Source organism: Rhinoderma darwinii, chromosome 5, assembly GCF_050947455.1.
Source record: "Rhinoderma darwinii isolate aRhiDar2 chromosome 5, aRhiDar2.hap1, whole genome shotgun sequence".
NCBI lineage: Eukaryota > Metazoa > Chordata > Amphibia > Anura > Rhinodermatidae > Rhinoderma > Rhinoderma darwinii.
In genome coordinates, this window is record NC_134691.1 from 293443583 (window position 1) to 293468845 (window position 25263).

The following is a 25263-nucleotide window of genomic DNA, read 5'->3' on the forward strand; positions in this document are numbered from 1 at the left end:
CAAAGAAACCTCCTTGTTCTAAGCTCGATGACCAGTATCCTCTTTATTCATTGTCCAATATACTTTATTGTAGTCAGCGGTTACCGGTGGGTGATTATACTTGTTAATACAGTTACTGCGATGTGTTAATATACCAGTATATCTTGTGCTGTAAAGGATATTACTGTATACTTGTGGATTTCATGTTGCTGTATGGCAGTTCTTGAGGGAATATTCGTTCTTCTGCTGTGGTGTAGCCGTTGCTAAGTTTCCTCCAATTATACTGAATGTCAATTTCCAGAAGTCCAGCGTCTACACTTAGAGTACAGGTAAATGATCCCAAGATGAATGCTTCTATTCTAGGTATATGTTTATTAAACAGTTCAGCAACTTTTACATGTTTATACCCTTTCATCCAGCTAGTAATGCAGCCCAGTAGGAGGATGATCACTTCCATATTACAATTCCATAAATGATAGTGATGATTTTTATGTAGGGGACGATCAAGTTTCACTAATTATAAATAATACTTACCACTGACCAATTTTCGACGTGTAAATGGGGCCCTCACTTTTGTCTTTTTTGCTGTGGATTACGTATGTTTATAATTACTCTAGTAAACAATTGTGAGTTGGCTGTATAGGTTTACTACTTTCAACATTTGGGCGATTACAGATAACGCTGTGCTCACGTCGGCGTCCGGTTTGGGTTCATCCAGTCCGTCAAAGGAACAGATGAACGGAAACTATAGCTTCCGCTTGCATTACCATTCATTTCAATGGTAATGCTTCCGTTTCAGTTGGTTTCCATTTGTTTCCATTCCGTAGAATTTTTTTTTTTATTTTTATTTTTTTATTTTTTTCACAGAAACCATAGCGTAGTCGAGTACGCTATTGTTTCCGTTAAAACAAATGGAAACTAGGGAACCGAAACAAACGTAAACCAACAGAAACGGAAGCATTACTATCGAAATCGATGGTAATGCAAACGGAAGTTTTAGTTTCCGTTCGGCTTTCCGTTGATCTGTTTCTCTGACAGAATGGATGAACGGGCCCGAATATACCGTCATTTCTGCTTCTCATCCTTGTTTATAAAATAACTTTTGATACTATAACTTCTACTCGGAAAAATAAAATCTGCCCATTACTTCTCTATTGTTCGTATACAATTTCATAGTTTTAAAGGGTGTCTGTCATTATTTTTTGCCCCCCTTACCCTCTCAACCTCGCACACTGCTAGGTCTATGGGAAAGCAGTGGCAAAAAAACTTCTATTAGGTCCAGTTAACACAGCATTATTTGGTCTTGATTTTGACACGAAAGCCTCATCTGAATCAGCGCCAGGTATAACACCCCAAATTTCCCTCCATTAATTTCAATGGAAGGTGAGGGTGTTTTTTTTTTTTTTTTTTTCTTTCCTGGGTGATTTTTGACTGCTTGTGGGAAAAAAAGTGTCATGCCCTATCTTGGAGCGGTTTCCGCCTCTAAACTTCCATTGAAATCAATTGGAGGCAAAAACACGGTGCCTTTTTGTTTTAGTGTTTTTTAAATTTATTTTTTGAGTGGATTTTTACGATTTTTTTTTTTTTTTTTTTTTTTTTTTTTTTTTTTTTTTTTTTTGACAAACTGCCTGCTGGTTTTACATTTGCTTAATATATTTTTTTTTTAAAAAAGCCAACAAAAATGCTTGCATTTCAAAATCTGCCTCAAAAATCCTGAAGGAACACTTCTTCCTTTTTTTTTTTTTTTTGTTTTTGGTGACCAAAAGCCAAGAAAAGCAGCATTTAAACTAACCATAGAAAATAGGAAGATTGTATGTATACAGCTGGCATAAAGTGGGTAAAATCTTGCCCTTTTAGAACTACATTGTACTGACGTCTTGGCGTATAACTTATGAGAAACAGAAAGTAGTGGCATGTTCTATTAGAATTGAAAACCATCTTACAGCAGCAGCAAAACCTCAATCCCTGACACCCACCTCTAAAAATGATACCTAATGCATGTAGTGCATGTAAACTAATCCTTTACTGCCTATGTGTAGATCTAGAACTATCTCCGTTCTATATTACAGAACAGGGTCTACATAGCAACATGTCATGTTACTGTCAGGTATCGTATCTTCTAAAGGCTTAGATCTATAAAATGCAAACTTAAGGTCCTCTTAGGCTTCGTTCAGATCAGCGTTGTGGCATCCGTTTTAGCGGACGGATTAACTGATGCCAGACTGAATGCAACGGAAGGTAAAATGTTTGTTTTTAATGGATCGGTTTACCGATTCCGTAAAAAAAAAAAAAAAAACCTGACACTTTTTTTTTTTTCTTTCAGTTTGTCATAAATTATAACGGATTTGTTTTTATCTTTGCATCTTTCTTGCTTCCATTTTTTTAGTGTGCCCATAAAAATGCATCCGTTAAACGTAATGAGTAACTGATACAAACAGATGGCCTATCAGTTTGTATTCGTCATCCATTGACTTAACCCCTTAATGACCAGCCTATTTTGGACCTTAATGACCAAGCCATTTTTCAATCGTCGCACTCCAAGAGCTATAACGTTTTTATTTTTGTGTCGACATAGCTGTATAAGGCCTTGTTTTTTGCGGGACAAGTTGTACTTTTTAATAGCACCATTTTTAGGTACATATTATTTATTGATTAACTTTTATTAACTTTTTTTTTGGGGGGGGAATAGAAAAAAATCTGAAATTTCGCCACTCTTTTTTGCGTCCTAAATCTACGCCGTTTACCGTGTGGTATAAATAACACTAACTTTATTCAGCGGGTTGTTACGATTGCAACGATACCAAATTTGTATAGTTTTTGTATGTTTTACTACTTTTACACAGTAAAAACGCTTTTTTTTCTAAATGATTTGTTTTTGTGTCTCCATATTTGAAGAGCCGTAACGTTTTTATTTTTTCGCTGATGCAGTTGTAGGAGGGCTTTTTTTTTGCGGGACGACTTGTAGTTTTTATTGGTACCATTTTGGAGTAGATGCGACTTTTTGATCACTTTTTATCACATTTTTTTAAAGTCAGTATTCACAGAAAACAGCAATTTTTCCATAGTTTTTTATAAAATTTTTTACGGCGTTCACCGTGCGGGTTAAATGATGTAATAGATTTATAGTCGGGGTCGTTACGGACGCGGCGATACCAAATATGTGTAACTTTTTAACTTTATTTTGTTTTTTTTAATAGTAAAGCATTTTGTAAGGGGAAAAGCTGGGTTTTTCATTTTTTTTTAACTTTATTAAACTTTTTTTCCACTTTTTTTTTTTTTTACTAGTCCCACTAGGGGACTATAATATGCGATTCTCCGATCGCATTTATAATACACTGCAATACTTTTGTATTGCAGTGTATTACTGCCTATCCGTTTAACACGGACAGGCATCTGCTAGGTCATGCCTCCGGCATGACCTAGCAGGCATTCACTCCAGACAGACCTGGGGGCCTTTATTAGACCCCCGGCTGCCATTAGAGACACAGACACTCGGCGATCATATCGCCGGGTGTCGGTGGGGGAGAGAGGGAGCTCCCTCCCTCTCTCCAAAACCACTCAGATGCGGTGCTCGCTATTGAGCACCGCATCTGAGGGGTTAAACGTGTGAGATCGATACTAATATTGATCTCACACGGCAGAGCAGGGACGCCCCCAGCCCTCAGCTACCTCTAGCAGCTGAGAGCAGGGAGATTTGACAGCTCCCTGCTCTGTAAACTTATTCCGATGCCGCGACGTAAAAAGTCTATGGCATCGGAATAAGGCCCGTTAGTGACCGACGTAGAAACACGATGGGCCGGTCACTAACGGGTTAAATGTTAAAAATAAACAAAAAAAAAAACTTAGAGCTCCTTTCCATCAGGTTTCTGTAATTTTGATGAAATACCGTAGTTTGCTGTGCTATTGTTTCTTCTAACAAAAAAATGGAAACCTGACGGAATGGAGCCTAAGGGCACAGCCAGACGTGGCAGAGTTTTTCCGCTGCAAAGGTTGGTGCAGATTTGGGGCAATTACGCAACGAATCTACACCAACATTTGCATATTTGACAGATAATTCAGACGTTGCCGATATCACAGCGGACTTGCCACAGATTTCAGTTTTTGCATTGCAAAGGCTGAAATCCGCAGTGAAATTCTCCGCAACAGACAGTGCATGCTGCGGACAGACTATGGTCCGCAGCGGAGTTTTCCGCAACATCTGAACTAACTTGCCTAAAAATGTATTGAAACAACTGTAAAAAAAACGTCCGCTGGAGAATTCCACTGCAATTCCGCCACGTCTGGCCGTGCCCTAACTGAGCACAACTGATGCAAAAATAAAACCCATTGCATTCCATGGGTATTTTCACGGAAACGTTAACTTTCGTTCTTGTGGTACTCTGACAGATGCGCTAGAACGGCAGCCACGACACAGATGTGAACGCAGCCTTACATGGCATGTCCTGGGCCGTGTAAACGAGTGCCGATCAATGAGACAGCTCGTTAATTGGCGCTTGTTTGCTCCTTTCACAAGGAGCCAGTATGGGGATGAGCGCTCGTTACTTCAATCGCTCGTCCCCATACATTTGCATCTTGTCAGCAGCACCTCTCCCTCTTTACACAGGGAGACGTGGTGCCGACAACGATAATATTTTAGGCAGGTAAAACGATACGACCAGCAGATGCGCGCTTTTGCTCGTTCATCTGCTGACCGCTGCCCTGTTTACACAGGGCAATTATCGTCAACGAGCGTTCGCCCGATAATTGACCCGTGTAAAAGGGCCTTTAGGCCTCGTGCACATGGCCATATTACAGACCCAGGTTGTACGTATCTGTAATACAGGGCCCATTGCCTGCTATGGGTCTATACTATACCTCTGTGTGCCTCTAATCTTCTACAATAGTTTTATTTCTTGCAGGTTCTGTGAGAATTTACATGCTATATTATGGAGTTATTCTCTCGGAGAAGCATTGCTGCTATGATGAGGCTAACCGTAAATGGATGAAATAAAATAATCATGATGTTATCCGAGCACTAGATAAACCAGGTTGACCACTTTTTGTCAACTGAAGCCAAAGTTTGAAGGGATTGCTGCCCTTACTGTAAAGCGGTTCACAACCGTACCTGAATAAATCTGAAATACCCGCTCTGGATATGCTATATTAAACTCACCGTTACAATACTCCGTGATGGTCTCGAGGGTTTAGGGATTGCATTGTTTACTTACATGTTCTCCATGGACCAGCAATATGTATATAGATCCATTGTAACATTCTAGACTGGATTAACACGGGATGGAAATCCTGCGTATTTTCCCCAGTGTTTCCACGTGTTTATATTTTGCTGCAGATTTCACCCCTTCTACGTTGACATCCGCAGTAAACTGAATGAGCATATTGCGGATTTAAAAAATCTGGAGCATTCTCTGATTTTGGTGCAGAAATTGGATAGATTTGTTCCTATCTCATTCACGTGGCTGAGACTGTAATCCACTGCAGATTTTCCGCACAGAAAGTAGAGTGACGATCTCTCAGATCTGGTGGAATACGTTTCCAGGCAAGGCGATGGTTGTATTTAACGCTTTGCAGTTTTGCACCATGTTAAAGCATTGGGAGTCAAAACATATTTTATGTACGGTACTTAATTTTTCTTTTTTAAACTTTTTTTCGTCTTCCTTTTTCAGTGATGTCTTTGAAAGACTAATGCAATTTACAAATTCCCTTGAAAGGCTGTTGTATTTTCATTTCATATATTTTCTCTTTCTTGGAATTTCCACCATTTTTCGTTAAATTCCCTTGGAGGACGTTATTTTGCTAACCGAAATGAGAACATGAATAAATAACCTTTGTTCAAACACTAGATTGCTGTGTCATTGCTCACCAGCGTGTGAGTGGAGCATTGCAGTCTATCCCATGACCGATATATGCTACAATACTGTTAAGAAGTTCCGTTTTTCTAGTAGTTTTTTTTTCTTACTAGTTGCTATACACTATTGTCTTTATTTATAGGAGATGTCCAGGCACGGTGTAGATTTTCATACTGATGACCCATCCATGGTATAGGGTGTCCGTGCCGGAAGCAGATAGCTCTGGTCACAGTATAGCGGCCGTGCTGCAGTTCTGCTCCTATTCAAGTGAATAGTAGCAGAGTTGTAGTTCTGCAGCACGGCTGCTATTCCGTGTACGGAGCCATCTGCTTCCGGCACTGAACACTGCATAACATCTGGTGTCTAGAGGCAGCTGGAACAGCTGATCGGTCCGGGTGTCGAACCCCCACCGTTCATATACTGATGTGGATAGTTCATCCGTTATTTAGATATCGGTACCGTTGTATTTGGCGCTCGATATTTAACTAACCCCCTGAACTGTCAAGGGGGCGTGTTACTATGGGTGTGACACTGTCCAATCAGATACGGACAGTGTTACATCAAGATAGAGGAGATCGAGAAAGTTTGTGTGCGTGCACGCTCACGCTCCCACTCTTCAGCTTTCAAAAATACGCCCGCGTCAAAGAAGTGCTGGACACTTCTTGGGACGTCTTTGGAGCCGTTTTTAATTGACTCCATTGAAAAACGGCTCCAATTACATCCGTAATGGACGCCGCGAAAAACCTGAGTTCTTGCAAAAACGTCTGAAATTCAGGAGCCGTGTTCGCCTGAAAACAGCTCCGTAATTTCAGGCGTAATTTGTTAAGACGTGTGAACATACCCTTAGAGTTGTACAGAGCCATAATATGTTAGTATGCATCAACCTATTCCCTAATGTTCAATATTAAGATCTAGTCTCAAGCTGGGCGTTCACATTCGGCCTCGTTCACATTGCGTTTGTGCTATCCGCCGGGCGTATACGTTTTTTTTAAAATAAAAACGTGGACCATTGAAAACATATACAATCGTGTACCATTTTCTGTTTACGTCTGTTTTTATAGCGTGTACGTTTTAGCATATACTCCTACCTCGATATATGTTTCTGTCCGGTTTTTTACCTAAAAAAAACATACGTTTTTTTTAAAGTAAACACTGATAAAAAAAAGGATAGATTTACTGTATGTAAATGGATAGACTATACGTCTATCCTTTACGTTTGCGTAAGTCGTCCGTTGAGATCAATGCTAAAAATAAGTTATGTTGCGTATGCCTTTTTTTTTTATTTTTAAGCAGTCTACACTGTTCAGTTCTTCGTAAACCATGCCAAACATAGACCAAACGGATGCTATTTTTTATCTACGTTTGACCCATTATAGTCTATGTATACGCCGAGCTATACGTTTCAATACTTTTTGAGCGTTTAAAAACGTGTTTGCTCGGTGGATAACCCAAACGTGATGTGAATGGTGCCTAAGATGTAAGTCGTCCAAACCTGCCAAAATTCCCGATGTATATGTATCAGATATGAGGGGAGAGAAGGTTCAGACATGTTTGAATTTCAACATGCCCCATGCCTTTGTTTGTTTGGAGAAAAGCCGCCACCAGAGTAGTCTGGTCCATGACTTTCTCCCTTCACTCTAATGAAAACACATGCACGCTCCGCTGTATGGAGGAGTCCTTAGAAATAGATGCCCGCCAAACGACAGTCTATGGGTTGGATACATATGCATTTTGCAAGTGCTTGCATAATATCGCCCCCAATAATTTTCCTATTTTGTATTTTTTGATCAGACGTAGTATATTTGATATGATTATGAATAGTAGTTGTTTTATATACTTAGGCGGGATTCACACGACCGGGTCGTTCCCGAGCCCGAGTGTCGGCCGGTAAAATCGGCCATTTTGCCCGGCCGGTTTGCATAAAGTTATGCATCCGTGCCGGGCCGGGCAGATCCGGACAGTGACATCAGCGGCAGCTCCTGAAGGGGAATCCCCATGTGTTCGGGGATTCCGCTTCAGGAGTTTCCCCTGATGTCACTGCCCAGATATGGACAGAGACATCAAGCGCTCTGTCCAGGAGCGGAATCCCCGAAAACACGGGGATTCCGCTCCTTCAAGGAGCTAAAGTGCGGCTAGCACATAGCAGAGCGGGGAGATACCTCCCCGCTCTGCTATAGTGGCGTCGCTACAGTAGTAGCAGCCGCAGCAGCTGCTGCTACTACTACTAGCGGCGCCATCGAAGGTGTCGCCGAGCCAGGGTGCTTTTAACAAGCAGGGGAAGGGAGCCAGCGCAGCGCTCCCTCCACCTGCTGTACACCCCGGCCCTGCAACACAGTGTACAGCGATGCCATTCGTCAGAATGGCATCAACTCCTCCTCCTCACATGCACTCTGCGCTGTGAGGAGGAGGAGATAGAGCGCAAGCGCCGGGAAACCCGGCCATCACTCGGAACACATTCCGGTGATGGCCGTGTAATACCCGGCCCCATAGACTTCTATGGGAGCCGGGCGGCCGGGTGTCCGGGCAAAGATAGAGCATGTCCTATTTTTTGACGGCCGGATTTTCCGGCCGTCAAAAAATCGGTCGTGTGAATAGCCCCATTAGGGGTCTATTATTCCTAATGCAGCCGGGTGCCGGCCGATTTATGAACGGCCGGCACCCGGCCGGGAAACCCTGCCGTGTGAATGAGGCCTTTTATATTTTATTTTTACTGCAAATTTTGACTTCTATATAAACGCGTAAAATACTGTTATATTAGACAATGATGATCCATAGTTCACATAAGCTGTAACACTCAAAACCGTATACTTAGAGATTTCATTTTTTTTAAATTGTTTTATTTAGTGTGTTGTTTTGTTTCTTATACAGAGCGAAACCAACACCACCTGACGGGATCAAATCCAACCCATCAAAGAGGCATAGAGACCGTCTAAACACCGAACTGGACAGACTGGCCAGCCTTTTGCCCTTCTCACACGAAATCATATCTAAACTTGACAAACTTTCAGTGCTTCGGCTCAGTGTCAGTTATCTCAGGGCCAAGGGCTTTTTTGAAGGTAAGATCATGAATATGATGATACATTTTAGAGTTCATTTCCTTATTGAAATTATTCATCGCTGTTGTGGACTTTGGGATCATTGGCTTATAAGACGGTTTCCTGTACAGGTTTTATTTCTGCTTAGAAATATGTATTTGAAGCCTTGAGTTTAACCGCCTTAACGCTCTGTGACGTATATATCTGTCACAAGAAGGTTCTAGTTCCCGCTCTGTGACGGATATATATGTCACCGGGATCTTGTGGGGACTGCGAGTGTGTTTACTCGAGAACAGCAGCAGGAGTGCAGCTGTTATTCACAGCCGGGCTCATGCCGCAATTTCCAGGATTGGCGATAACTCTCTTCCCAGCAGTTTAACCCCCTAGTTGCTGCGGTCAATAGTGACTGCAGTTTCTAAGTTGTATGACTAAGGGAGGGGACCATATTAGCAGGGAGCTGCTGGGTTACCATGGCAGCTGAGGGCCTAACAAAGGCCTCGGGTCTGCCATGTATGAAAGCCTATAGGGCTCTGCCAGAGACATGGCCAAATATATTTCCTGTCAGTTTTACACTGACAAGAAATAATAATATGCAATGCTATTTATTTCAATGCAATAAACGAGTATTGGATTGCAGCTTCTAGTCCTCTGGTGAAACACACAAAAAAGTAAAATTAAGAATTCGGGAAAAACAGGTTAGCGATGTTCAATAGCATGAGAGGGGCGGCCATGCTGGGGACTGATGAGTAACATGTAAACTCTATAAACTTCTTCTAAGTTAATTAGTAAAGGGTAGATCAACACTCCGCAGATGCGGGAAATTACTAATTTTGGTGTTTCATCATTTTGTGTAGAGGGACAATCTCCATATGTGTGTGTGATGTATGCATTGAGGAAATTGCAGCACTTATTCCAGTTTATGCCAAACAATCCATTTTTAAATAACCCAAAAATAATGGCAACTTGTTCCACAAAAAACCACGCCATCATATAGGTTTGTAGATGAAAAAAAGTTAACTCTTGATAAGCGTTGTTGAAAAAAGAAACGCTCAAGCTTGAAGGCCCAAAATAGGCCATATTAAAGGAGTTAAAGCAGTTAAGCTTGAAGATAATAACACACATGTATCAGCATTTTAGGCCACTTGAATGCTTTTTGCTAGTAATTGTCTAAGATGTTATTTGGTGATAATTTACACTCTTGGTTCTCTTGAGTGACACGAGGTATTCTACATGTTTTCACTTGAATGGATGGTGTTACTTTGTTTTAGGTTTACTAGATAGAGCCATGTTGTGCTGAGTAAAAAGCTTTGGCACATGACAGGTCAAAGCACAGGAAAATATATTGTGTCTTGTGAGGCCCAAAGATCTATACCGCTACAGTGAAACCTCTTTAAGCAGACCAAACCTTTGTCCAGACCAATACTATTCACCCCTTTAGAACAGTGTTTCCCAAACTGTGGGGCACGAACCCCTGGAGGGGTCGTGAGCCACTCACTGACATCCCAGTTTCCTTTGGAGGCAGATGCAGTTGAATTCAATGCTGGAGCAAGAAGTTGACCGCTCCTTGCTCCAGAATTCACTATACCGTGAGCAGCTCGGCGCAGACAGGTGCGATGTAGTGACGTCATCACACCTGTCTGCGCTGAACAACAACTGCACAGACCGGAGCAGCAGAAGGATCTCCTCCACCTGTTGTGGAAATGGGCATAGGTATAGGCGAGTATGTATTTTATTATTTTTTTATTAGGTACTTTTGGGGCTGTGTGGAAGCCGCTATGGGGCCATTATACTGCGTGGGGGCAGCTGTGGTGGTGGTTATAGGGGCATCATCCTGTGTGGGGACATCTATGGGGGCATTATCCGGTGTAGGGAGAGCTACGGGAGCATTATCCTGTGTGAGGACAGCTATGGGGGCATTACACTGGGCTGGGGCCCACTCCGGTGTGTATCACCCTCCCACGTGCTAAACTACTAGCTATGTCACTGATGGACGGGTCGGGTCACATTACCCACGATCAGCAGCCATAGTGAGGCCTCAGCAACGTGCAGCAGCGGGATACCTTGAACCCGCCCTATCCCCCGGCCACACAATTTTCGTTTTCAATGTTGCAGGGACTTATTTTTCGAATGGATCAAAGTACCGGCGTCTAACTACGAACGATGTTGACATACGTCAGACTAAATGAGGCGAAGTATGGTAGTGGGGGGTTCCAAACAAATGTCTCAGCCAAAAGTGGGTCCCAGCCTCAAAGTTTGGGGACCAACGCTCTAAAATACCATTGTTCAATGCAATTTTGGTTAGTCGTCGTCTCAAAAAGGTTTCCCTCTGTGGTTGTATAATGCTCACTCTGTCTATATCTGTCTCGATTTTAAGATCTATATATCATATAGATTTCTTTTTTATTTTTTTTATTTTTTTTATATTAAACGGTATGTCCATCTCTAAACCCCTTCTTTTAATAAACCCACCCCAGAGATCAGCAGATTGCTGTGGGTCGGGCTTTACTAACCCCCAGGAGTATCACTGTGGTGCGGCTTCAGGGGGGGGATGTCGTTTTACACGGTGCCCATTCAAATGAATGGCCGACATGTACTACATGCTTGCATAGCATATCCCAGAGCAGGCGTTCTTTGCTCTGTATAATAGAAGGGTTCCCCCCTAGGATGGGTCATTGGTGGCAGAGAAAGGAAGGAGGAGCGTTCCTCCCTCCTAATGTGCCACCCCGCTCGTCATTACCCCTGACTGCGTCGCAGTAGGAGGGAGGTTTCCTGATGACGTGCCTGTGTCGCTCGCGCTGCAGTGTAGTGACAGATCAGCCCTGGGCAGGTTTTACAGCAGAGCACAAGCTTGAAATAAAGGCACCCAGCATTGGGGTTAATGTGACCCACATTAACCCCAATGTTGCCAGTATGTGAGGGAAATTCTGAAGTCACTTAGTAATGTGAGGCACATGGTGTTATTAATTTAGTACCTCCATGTGCCTCACAATAATAGTAATGAACCCCATCATTCACCTCACATTAACCCATTGTTGCTCATTGCAACTGTGAGCGAGGTACTTGATGCGATCACTTACTATTATGATTATAATGGGCACTGTTGGGTTAATGTGAGGGAAATTATGTGGTTAATTCACATGGCTGTGTTCGGTGCGTTAGATACAGACCGTATGTCGCCCGCTTTTCCTGGATCCAACATGGTTCAGAAAACCCTGCTCCTAGCATCATAGCCATCCAGTGCCTCCCCGCGGGAATACTGTCCTCTAGAGTAATCCTGTTTTCAGCACGGGAGCCCGGCTTTCCGAACTGTTGTATCCAGGAAAAGTGGGCGACATACGGTTTGTATATCATGCACGGAACACGGCCATGTGAATTGACCACATAATTTCCCTCACACCTTAACCCATTGAGGCCCACTATAATCATTATAGTAAGTGATCCCATTCAGTACCTCACTCACTGTTGTAATGGGCAACATTGGGTTAATGTGTGAGGTACATCATGGGGTTAATTACTATTAATATGAGGCACATAGTGGTTCAAAATTTAGAACACCCTGTGCCTCAAATCAGAGAATGGAAGAACTTTTATAATTTTTAGTTTTTTTTTATTGTTGGCAAAGTAACGTTTTGGTATCGAGTATTGCAATACTACTCGAAGTATCGGTATCGAAATCCAAATTCTGACAACCCTACGCTAGTGTGAAAGGAGCCTGTGAGTATGTGAGTAATAATGAAAATATACCTTATGTAATAGGAAGTGTCCTTGGAGGAACTGGAACATCACATGCATTTAATTGTAAGCGTAGGAATATATTTGTGCCTGTGCGTAAGAACTTGACTTTTTCCTTGTATTGCTCTGCCCGTTCTGCTAGAATATATATATATAAATCAACATAATAGCAGCATTGGAAATGATGTAATGCAGAAAGGAAATTGCAGCTGAATGCTATTGTTAACTGGATAATGACGGTATATTACAAATATACATCATAAAGAAAGTTGCAGCATCCAGATTTATCAGAACTGGTACTAAGACTGTATTCAGACGAGCGTTGTAAAGCTTGTCCGTGTTTAATCCGAGAATAACTGACATAATACTGATTTAACTGATGTCAAATCGTCCAAGTGCGTTTTATGTTTTTAATGTCCGTGTGAAATCAGTGACCCATTGGAGAAGATTTTCTAAGGCCTCATGCACACGACCGTATTTTTTCCCACCCGTAAATACTGGCGTAAATACGGGTCCGGTGTCACACGTATTCCACCCGTTTTGCACCAGTATTTACGAACCCGTGCTCGTAAATATGGGTCCGGTGTCACACGTATTCCACCCGTATTTACGAGCATGTTTTTGGCGGCAAAATAGCACTGCACTAATCGGCAGCCCCTTCTCTCTATCAGTGCAGGATAGAGAGAAGGGACAGCCTTTTCTGTAATAAAAGTTAAAGAAATTCATACTTACCCGGCCGTTGTCTTGGTGACGCGTCCCTCTCTTCACATCCAGCCCGACATCCCTGGATGACGCGGCAGTCCATGTGACCGCTGCAGCCTGTGATTGACCTGTGATTGGCTGCAGCGGTCACATGGCCTGAAACGTCATCCAGGACGTCGGGCCGGATGTCGAGAGAGACGCGTCACCAAGGCAACGGGCGGGAGACCGGACTGGAGGAAGCAGGAAGTTGTCGGTAAGTATGAACGTCTTTTATTTTTATTTTTTTCAGGTTTATACTGATCGGTAGTCACTGTCCAGGGTGCTGAAAGAGTTACTGCCGATCAGTTAACTCTTTCAGCTCCCTGGACAGTGACTATTTACTGACGTCGCTTAGCAACGCTGCCGTAATGACGGGTGCACACATGTAGCCACCCGTCATTACGAGAGCTCCATAGACTTCTATGGACTGTCCGTGCCGTTATTACGGCCTGAAATAGGACATGTTCTATCTTTTTCAACGGCACGGGCACCTTCCCGTGAGAAAACGGGAAGGCACCCGTCGCCAATAGAAGTCTATGAGCCCGTTATTAGGGGTCGTAATCACGACCCGTAATAACGGGAGTTTTTACGGTCGTGTGCATGAGGCCTAAGACTGGTGTTTGACACGCCGGACTGTCCTCTATTACGCCCCTGGCCACAGAATAAAATGTACACGAGCCAGTTTCTGGTGCACATTGTAATAAATCTGTTGGGCTGCAGGTGACCACAACCCCACCCAATTTCTAGAAAAGTGGTAAATGGCCCAAAAGTAACTAGTTTTCACGCAAATTGCAAATTTTGAGTCCTCTGCGACTTTACGCCAGAAAACTGGCGTAGAAAAGCTGATAAATTCCCCATTGACTTTAGTGGGCGAGTGTTTAGTCCCGAGCAGTTATCTCTATAAACCTTCCATGGTCCACCCGCTCACTAAAGTTTCAATCCCGCGCATGTCACGGGTGGCGGGTGGATGCAGTGGCGTCGCTATCACCGGAGGGGGCTCCCGTGCTGGTGACTGCCACATTCACTTGCATGTGCGTCCTCAGGACGCACATACAAATGAATACTGTAGTCTGCAGGCCGCGTTAAGCCTGCAGCCTATAAGGCGCTGGGAGTCGCGCACAAACGTTAACGAAGTGTCGGGATTGTGAATAGACATTGCGTCCTGGCTGGAAGGAATGTCTAGTCACTGTCTAAACACTTCAGTAATGTTAATGTGTCATATAAGACAGCACATAGCGAACAACGCAGTGTCACTATGCGCTGACTAATTGAATGGGGAGAAGTGCATGACGCTGATTGGTCAGCGTCATACACTCCTCTGTACAACGCCCACTTGGTCTAAAGTAAAAACACGCCCAGTTGGGCATTAAGAAACTAATTAGCATAAAGCTAAAATCAATTCTAATGTGGTAAAAATAGATCGTTTTCTAAATAAAAATCACTGCTGTCACCTACATTATAGCACCGATCTCCTTATGTAGGAGATAGGGCACTTATAATGTGGTGACAGAGCCTCTTTAAACAGGATCTGTCACTAGGTCATACAAGTGGAACTGGTTTACTGACCTGAATAGCGCTGTCTCTCTGATCCCAGCACGGTTTTGTTTGTTTTTTTTGTTTTTTTGCTGGACCCCTCCCCCCTGTTCCAGAAATATGGTTCTCTGTTGTGTTGGCTCCCACTGAGCTAACTTGTTGTAGTTAGCCAACAGGGTGTGAACTACCCTCAAGCAGTCTCGCGCTGATTGGTCAGCATCGGAGGCAAGGAAGCTAGCTCTACCCCATTTGCTAACTACAGTATGTTAGCAAATCGGGAGCAAACACAACAGTGGTCCTTATCTAGAACGGTGGAGGTCCAGGAAAAAAAAGAAAAACCGCACTGGAATCAGGAAGACAGTGCTATTCAAGTCAGATAACCAGTTAAACATATATGACCTAGTGACAGGTCGGCTCTGTCACCAGATTATAAGTGCCCTATCTCCTACATAATCTGATTGGCGCTGTAATGTAGAGAACAACAGTGGTTTTTATTTTAAAAAACGATCATTTTTGAGCAAGTTATGAGCTAGTTTAGATTTATGCTAATGAGTGTCTCAATGGACAACTGGGCGTGTTTTTTACTCTTCACCAGCTGGGTGTTGTACAAAGGAGTGTATGAGGCTGACCAATCAGTGACCAATCAGCATCACACACTTCTTATTGTTCCAGCCCAGCATGATCCACAGCACAGCGTGATTGTGCAGTGAAAGCAGCTGGGCTGGAACAATGGGAAGTGCAGGACACTGATTGGTCACTGACTGGTCAGCGTCATACACTTCTCTGTACAACACCCAGTTGGTCAAAAGTAAAAACAGTTGTCCATTGAGAAACTCATTAGCATAAATCTAAAATTGCTCATAACTTGATCAAAAATGATCGTTTTTCAAAATAAAAACCACTGTTCTCTACATTACAGCGCTGATCGGATCATGTAAGAGATAGGGCATTTATAATCTGGTGACAGGGCCTCTTTAAGCGTGGATCATCGTCCTGGTGGTTGTGTATCCAGGAAGGAATATAAGTGCATGATTTGAATGGAGCGGTTTCACCGATCGCTTTTGGTCTTTGAATAGAGACATACTAACAATTTCCCACAAATGTTTAATGTTCTTGTCGGTCTTCCATTGATATAAGTGCAGATCCACTGTCCTGAAACAAAAAGCAATCGCTTTGAGAAATTATAGCACATCTTCACTACTGAATAAATTTGAATATTATAAATTGATAGATTTTACATAAAGTTTCTCAATATATTGGTTTGCACCAGATCTGAGTTAGTGTTTACTATAGCCCAGAGTTAAATTCGCAAATCTGCAGGCTTCAGAGCAGAAATCTCCCAGCGTTCGCTGATGGCTCAATGTCTGCAGAGCTTGTCTAGGGATTGCCCCAACAAGCTGCATTACACTTTGAACTATTTAGAGAGGTCTTGAATCATGAATGTGTTGAAAAGTTTGCATGGTCAGTGTGCGGATATGTTGACACTGCCTTTGGAGGCCCAGCGGGCAGTCGGGACAGATTTGTTAGAAGGAATAGTGTGCAACAGGCACTGCTATTCCTCACGTCAAAACAACTGAACCCGACTGACCCTAGTCAATGTAATTCAGTGGGGTACGTCAGTTGCTGGTGGTAAAACAGTAACGCAAGTGTGAACAGAGCCTAAACTTTGCAGGATGCTCATTGATGCACATTCGTGGGTGGACACTGAGCACATCGGGGCTATGTAAGTATTGTATATCCTGAAACATGCTTTTGATGAAGAGTGTGAAATGGCTATTATTTATGGTGTCACTGTTGGGTTAGCCAACACTGCTTAACCCGTTAGTGACCGGCCCATCGTGTTTCTACGTCGGTCACTAACGGGCCTTATTCCGATGCCATAGACTTTTTACGTCGCGGCATCGGAATAAGTTTACAGAGCAGGGAGCTGTCAAATCTCCCTGCTCTCAGCTGCTAGAGGCAGCTGAGGGCTTGGAGCGTCCCTGCTCTGCCGTGTGAGATCGATATTAGTATCGATCTCACACGTTTAACCCCTCAGATGCGGTGCTCAATAGCGAGCACCGCATCTGAGTGGTTTTGGAGAGAGGGAGGGAGCTCCCTCTCTCCCCCACCGACACCCGCCAATACGATCGCCGAGTGTCTGTGTCTGCAATGGCAGCCGGGGGCCTAATAAAGGCCCCCAGGTCTGCCTGTAGTGTATGCCTCTGGCATGACCTAGCAGATGCCTGTCCGTTTTAAACGGACAGGCATAATACACTGCAATACAAAAGTATTGCAGTGTATTATAAATGCGACCGCAGAATCGCATATTATAGGGACTAATGGCACTAGTAAAAAAAAAGTTTAATAAAGTTAATTAAAAAAAAATATGTGAAAAAAATGAAAAACCCAGCTTTTCCCCTTACACAATGCTTTACTATTAAAAAAACAAAATAAAGTTAAAAAGTTACACATATTTCGTATCGCCGCGTCCGTAACGACCCCGACTATAAATCTATTACATTATTTAACCCGCACGGTGAACGCCGTAAAAAAATTAATAAAAAACTATGGAAAAACAAATAATTTAGAAAAAAAAGTGTTTTTACTGTGTAAAAGTAGTAAAACATACAAAAACTATACAAATTTGGTATCGTTGCAATCGTAACAACCCGCTGAATAAAGTTATTGTGTTATTTATACCACACGGTAAACGGAATATATTTAGGACGCAAAAAAGATTATTTTTTTTATTTTTTTTTCTCTATTCCCCCCCCCAAAAGAAAATTAATAAAAGTTAATCAATAAATAATATGTACCTAAAAATGGTGCTATTAAAAAATACAACTTGTCCCGCAAAAAACAAGACCTTATACAGCTATGTCGACGCAAAAATGAAAGAGTTATAGCTCTTGGAATGCGACGATTGAAAAACGTAACAAATAGCATGGTCATTAAGGTCTAAAATAGGCTGGTCATTAAGGGGTTAACACTGTCTGGATTGGATCACTATCGGTTATAAACAAATGTTAGATATTTACTAATAAATAAATTCCTTTGACCGATAATTGCTGCCGTTTTACTTCCCGGCCTGTGATAGGGATACACTGCGTAAAAAGTTTGATTTTGTCAGTTAAGGGAGCATGCGTTGGATGACTGCCTCCCATTTATTGCTAAAATTGTAGCTGGAGTTAAGATGAAGCAGTCAGTGAATAACAGGATGCGAACAGGGGGTGTGCGAATTCCTGAGGAAAGTAAAATATAAATGTGCAATCATATCATCTGGTTTGGAAGGAAGCCGATTTTTCTGCCAGTAACAATAGATATCTTTTTAAAAGAAAAACATTTAATCAGAGTTTAAATAAGTTGAAGGATGTTATTTAACTAGTTAATGTGCTTCAATGTTGTAGTCATTTGACTTCATGAAATGTGGTCACTTATGGCATATGTGCCATTTATCAAGGGCTGCTTGTTTTCTGTTCCCTGTACACGATAAGGGGTTATTCACACATCAGTCATATTGCGGTTTTGCGGTACTCAAGTATTTTTAGTGAAGGCTCATTCACCTGGGTCTGTCGTCAGGTGAAGGTTCGAGTGGAGCACCAACAGTAAGGCAATTCTGTATATTCAAACAGTTCGGATTTGCCATAGGCAACTGTGGATCTGTGGCTGAAATCCAAGGCTTTTCTGCCTTGCAGCTAGTGCCACACAATGCCCCTTATAGAGAGTGCCACCTAATTCCCCCTGTAGATTGTGCCCTGCTCTGCAGGCCACAGCCACGTTAGGCCTGCAGCTTATGAGACGCCGAGATGGGAACCTTGCGTAGGCCAGCACGATGTAGTCATCGCGCCGGCCTTTCGCAGGGATCCCGTCCCAGCGTCCTATAGGCTGCAGGCCTAAAATAGTGACTACCTGCTCTGCCATAGTATTCACTTGTACTTGTGTCTTGAGGACGCAGATACAATTAAATGAGGCCCCGGTGCACCTGGCCAAAAATCCAGGCTTCTGCCCCAGATGCCCGGTGCTAGTGACGCCACTGCTCTGGACAATTGGCGTCCTCTCGCCGGGTTCGGACCGCGGTTTGCTAGTTGAGGAGCCCTGCCCTAGAGTGTTCTCCGAATGTTGATACTGGTGCCATCACTTGCCTGGAGTCTAAGGCCGGGTTCCCACGTAGTGTAAACGCTCCGGGATTCCCGCAACTGAATTGTGTGCAGAAATTCTGCAGCGTTTACAGTAGCAGCAAAGTGGATGAGATTCAGAAAATGTCATGCCCACGATGCGGAAAAAACCTACAGCGTAAACATTAATAAATTGACCTGCGGTGCGGAATAGAATTCTACAGCATGTCAATTGATGCTGCGTTTTTGTTGGCTGGCTGGGGGTTTCGCATCCCCATTGAATTCAATAGGGATAACCCGCAACGGAATATCAAGTGTTGCGACTTTTGCGGTCGTATTCGCAGCAACTACGGAAAAAAATAATTCTTCTTACCCAGAACGCCCTCCTTCCTGCAGTCCAGCCCCCTAGGATGACATTGTATCCCATGAAACCGCTGCAGTGTCACATGGCCTGCAACGTAATCCAGGGAGGCCGGAGCGGATGTCGGAGAAGGGACAGGGTAAGTATGAACGGATTTCTTCTGCAGTGGGTATTCCGTTCTAAAAACCGCACCACAATGTGGTGTGATTTTTCGGACGGAGCGGGTAGCAGGTTGGACACGTTGCGTGTTTTCTATGTAGTGTATCCGCTCCGTGGGAACCCAGCCTAAAAGTGATAGGGGAAAATACAGCGTTTTCCAGCATCATAGAGTTGCCTAAGCAGACTCTCCCCACTGAATCTCTCAGTACCTCCTAAACTTCTGGTAGGAAATGCGGCCAGCATCATCTTTGCAAGTACCAGGAACAGACCTGTAAACTACACAAAATGCACTTCCTTAGGGCCGAGACGCAGTGCAGTGCAGTGCCAGATTTCAGTAAATAGACAGAGCCAAGTGGGTTTCTCCATGCTTTAAGAACCACCAACTCATTATAGATAAAGGCACTGTAGGTTAAATAAAGAGTCAGGGAATCTGTAGTGTGCTTTATTAAATTTGGCACTGCGGCACCATCTGTATGTCTAAACTCAGTGCCGCTTTAAGCGCCCAAATCCCGATGTGTATCTTCAAAGCACCATGGTCCTGAAATCTCCATCCATATAAATGCTTATAGACTGGTCCTTTTTAAGTTCACACCGAGTTTTTTGACGTGGAAACTGCGTCGGAAAATGTGCCAAAAAACGACCAAAAATGCCTCCCATTGATTTCAATGGGAGGCGGAGGAGGTTTTTTTTACCCCGCGAGAAAGAAAGCGACATGCCCTATCCTCGGGCGTTTACGTCTCTGACCTCCCATTGACATGAATGACCTCAATAGGAGGCAGAAAAAGCGTATTTCGCAGCGTTTTTTGCCTGCGGCGCTCAATGGCCGCGGGCGAAAATCGGCATGCAGGCAGAGCAAAATCTGCCTCAAAATTCCAAACGGAATTTTGAAGCAGATTTTCTGCCTGCAAAAAACTCCATGTGAACCCAGCCTAATATTCAGTGTTTTGCAAAAACTGTGGGAACCAGCTGCAGATTGTACCCTCGATGTACCTGCTTGTTTTGGACGTTTCGGTGACATTGACATTATTGCAAAAGATGTCCGCGCTGGAGAATTGCTCTCCGTTCCACGGGCGCCTTTCAAATGCAGCTGTTGACATCTCTGCAGTTAAATGTATAAAATACACAAAGCTCGGCTTTTGTTCCAAAGCTCTAAACGCAAATAAGCAAACCCTGCAAATCATATGTGTTGTCTGGGCATATATTATAGTTCATATTTTCTTGTTTATTAATGTCAATACAGAAGCTGAGGAAGTGAAGTAAGAGAACAGGGAAGGGCTTACCATTTTACCATTTTCTATCCGTAGCCTGCAACTTTCCACATTTTCATTTCGCAGCAGCTGCCTCCTAGCTGGAGCCTCCAGAGGATATATGACCTGGTTTTCTTTCTCCTGCTGAGAGCTATGAAACAGACTGGTGGCATTTTGTAGACTTTGAAGTTCAGTCCAAATATTTATCAATGAAAGCTTCGATATTTTTTTTTATAAGTGCTGCTCTTCAGGTTTTTTTTTCTTTATAACTGCATAACTCTTCAGACAAAACATTACTTTATTTGACAGCATTTAGAATTTTTTATTATACTTCTTCTTTTTTTTTTTTTTTTTTTAAATGTAAAATATTTTCTTACCCATGTTTGTGGGTAAGAAATGGAGCCAAGTTGTTATCACTGTACTATTATTACTGACTTTATAGTACATGAAATTAATGTGAATTACAATAAATGTACGAATAAGAACAAAGCCTAAAAGTGTTTCGTTCTTCAGTGCCTCAAGGCCCCACCTGACAAAAGATCAGGGGTTTCAAAAATTGTGGTTTTAAAAGTTTCCACCAGTACATTGATTTTTATGGTGGCACAATTGATCAAGATCAACGAGAAACTATTTTATAGTTGATCTTTCCCTACATTCTTACTGGGCAAATATCTTTACAAACGCTCGGAAACCTAACGATCACTTGGAAACTTGACAACGATTGGCAGTGTAAACAGGCCTTTACTGAGAATTGTTTAAAGTACCCGTAAAAACAAAATGAATACTAGTAGATTTCATCTGATTTGCATTATCGCTCCTGATTACTAATTGTTTGGCAAATGAGTAAGATCTGATGGTGATCACTACGCCCATTTCATAGACAACCTATAAATATACTTTATTTTCGGAAATGTATGGGTTGTTTAGGTTGCATTTTATTGCTTTTACTACATTCAAACATTTCGTGATGGAAGTCTACTACACCAGTGACAAGTGTTCTCCTCCAGGGAAATGATAAATTCACCACAGTCATGATCATAATACAAATGTCTATTCTGTTGTGGGGCTGTTGAGTCTAAGACACTCCCCCCCCCCCCCCTCTTCACGGATTGGACACAACTGCTCACATAAGCAGCTCTGGCTAATCCGAGAACAGTGGGAGTGTCTCAGACTCTTAGTCTAGGAAGCGCTGCAGCCATTTTGGGACAACGCAAAGGGGAACCTAAAACGGTGGATTTATGGCAGAGGATCACAACTACGGGATATCAGATGTTATCACTCTTTATACACCATCATATTTAAATGTTGTACACCAGAGTATCGCTTTAAGCTTAGTAAACACAGTCACAAGTTTGAACAGCAACTACTCCTAGAAGAGCTATTCTTCATCGTTACATTTTAGACCGTTATCAAGACGATGGTGTAACAAATGGGATTCTGCAATCACCATTGCAGAAAATCAAGTATATTATATTTTCGACCCTTCAGAGCAGCTGCCCTTGGCTTACTCTTGACATTCTTAAAACCATGAGGTTGCCACCTGGGAGGCTTTCCCAATAGTCTTGAAGGTCCCATATATGCTGAGAACTTGTTAGCTGCATTTTATTTACCTCTGGACCAACTCCTCACCAACCATCTCTATGTGATTTACGTCGGGGGACTGGAGCCCAATTATCTGTTGTAATGCTCTCACGTACCTTTTATTTGACCTCTAATCGGAGGTACTGGTAATAGTCGGTTTCTGAGGACTCTAATAAGTATATCTTGTATATTACATGTAAGTCTTGGTCGGCCTTTCCTGTGGGGATTCTCATGTGAGCCGTTCCATCATACAGCTTTCGATTTTGACACGTCGCTTGAAGAAATGTTCAAAATGTATGACCTTCGTTTCTTATAGTCATGATAGACTACTATTTCTATTTATTTCAGCTGTTCTTGCCATATTGTGGACTACTACAAACAGAAAAGATAGCCTTCTATCATTGAAGACCCCAACCCTACCTTGTCATAGTTGGTATTCGACATTAACAAGTTACACTATTCCATAAATTAACCCTCAAAGGCACACATTTAAGGTGAGGCCACCCATAGCCATTGTGGTGCGGCTGATGGGCTAGGGTTTTAGTCCGATTTGGTGCAGTTTTGTGGACGGACCGGTTTTGCTGGTAAAACATTCTAAGCACCTGCCAGAAATGAGCATTGCTGTTGCAGTTTTTCGGCCACAGCGTGCCCACACATAGGCCTACATGTTCCCTCACCTTTTTTAGGTATGCTTTTTTTAAATGCGGATTTAATAATTGTAAGTCTATGTTTTCCAACCCTCCATTTTTCAGCATATGGTACAGGGCTGCAATACCAAACCTAGCCCTAGGATCAGAGGGGTGCTGTGGTTTGTTCTGTTTTTGTTTTTTCCTTTAATTTCAAGTACCCTTCAAGCTTAGAAGTTTTACGTTTTCTTCTATTTTTGGCTAGAAATTGGGTGATGTTGTAACTGGCTTCCAAGTATTGAATCCGCTCTTGAATTACTGTTCTGATATTTGAATTGGACACATGATGAGATGGTTTATAAAGCTGCATTGCTTTATTCAGCAATCCCACAGAATGCGCTGGTGAAGGAGCTCTTTGTGCAGTGAACCGGAAGCGCTGATTGTGTCTGGGGAATGCTTTTAAAAGAAGAGATGAGGAATATGGAGTTATTGACCTCGGCGCACAATACTTTTAAACGCTTTACAATCAACCCTGTGTTCAAGAAAAGACATTCTCATACAGACCTCATAGAAATCTGAGACGTAGGCAAACAAAAATGAGTTGTTTAATGCTGGCAGTAGCGGCATGCGTTTCTGTCTGTGTAGAAGTCACTACAAAGAATTCTTTGTCTTACATTCCTCTCTCGCGTACTGTATGTGCACGTTGTAGCATGTCGGTGCTCATCACAGGGTTTCATTTGTCTGTAGGACCACTACAATACCAAATTTGCCGCTACACCGCACTTTATCTTGCCATAAAATCCTCTTTCTGCTAAATTGTACACCATTAGCTGGATATGTGCCGCTACTAGTGGGCCTAGTCAGGTTTTATCCGCTTCATTTGGGGGCCTGTAATTCTGTTAAATCTCTTCAGTCATCATTCGGTCACGACCCAGAAATACATGAAAATGTCATACACCAATAGCAGTCTAACCCTTCAACATTTTTTATATGCACCAGATATGCTCATTTTATGCTCAGAATGCGTGTGTGTATGTATATATATATTTTGCTTGAGAAAGGCCCCATTGAGCAGGGCTGAAACGTTGCATGTGGTGATTAAAAAGATCCATTTTTTCACTGAACCTAGAGTGCTGACCTGTATATTGGATTTTGCTATATATATATATATATATTATATAATAATCTCCCTAGCCCAAAAAAATAAAAAATTATTTGGCGAATGTGTGTATTGTTTTTTTGTATTTTTTATTATATAGGTCACAATTTAAAAAATGTACGTTGTTTTAGATGTACTTCTCTACAGACACATTGCTGCTACACATACATTATAGTTACACATTGAATAGATATGTAATATTTTCTTGTATTACTTTTTGTATAACACCGGGGTCCAGCTCGGGTCATGAGCATAATTTTCGCTTTGCTTTTAGATGGTAAATGTGTAAATGGATTGCAACATTGTGAAATCAATAACCGTGAAAATGGCATCTTTTTTTCTTTTAAAACCTTCTAAAGAGAACATTTGGTCATGGTGACAAGAGACCAATACCCAATGTCCTGGTACCCTCTCCACTTTTATAGGGCACTCCGACCAAAAAGAAAAATGTACTGACCCACGCAATGCACACTCCTCTGCTCTGATCACTCCCCTTTTATGTTTGTTCCTTTTTAGGATGGATTCACACATGAATTTTGGTGCGTTGTTTTGCATATTTAGTGGTGTTTTTAATGGCATTATATGCAGCGTGTTCTTTTTTAGTTTGTTGTTGTGTGCGCCCAGATGTTACATGAAGTCTATAGTCCAATTTGTAAATGTACTACATTTTCGATTTATTTTTTTTTTTTCGTTTTTTTTCTGGCATGTACAAAATGACACAAAAAATGTCATAAAATCCTATCTTTTTAACCCCCCCCCCCCCCCCCAGTGTTCTAGGCCGGCCCCGTTTACATGTCGATTTAAAATCCGAAGTGTATTATTCGCAGAGATCCGGGGCGATTTCCGCTGCGGGTGTTCAGTAGATCCACATAAGGATTAGCCCTATTGTCGTTCAATGGGGTTAATCCATGGCTTTTCCATGCAGAATTTGTGAAAGCGTAATAGCATATTACTTCTTTCCGCAGCAGATTCTTTTTTTCACATTGCGGACAAAAATCTGCGTGGAAAGTTTCTGTAGCATGTGAAACCCATTTACATTCATCAAATCGGTTTAAAATCCAAAATGTTTGAAAAGAGTCTTAAACCGCATGTAAACACCGCCAAGCGGTTTTTTATTTTCTTTACATGTGTGTAGTGTTTTATTAATTTGTCCCTGTTTGTACACAG

The 25263-nt window shown here is 42.3% G+C and overlaps 1 protein-coding gene across 2 annotated transcripts in view; it reads left to right on the top strand.

Annotated features, from left to right (window-relative positions):
- Positions 1-25263, top strand: part of AHR (aryl hydrocarbon receptor) — a 108131-nt gene that overhangs the window by 29350 nt on the left and 53518 nt on the right. For both annotated transcript variants that reach the window (XM_075827297.1, XM_075827298.1), the window contains exon 2: positions 8694-8881. In XM_075827297.1, the coding sequence (XP_075683412.1) occupies positions 8694-8881 (188 nt within the window). The remainder of the gene's footprint in view (positions 1-8693; positions 8882-25263) is intronic.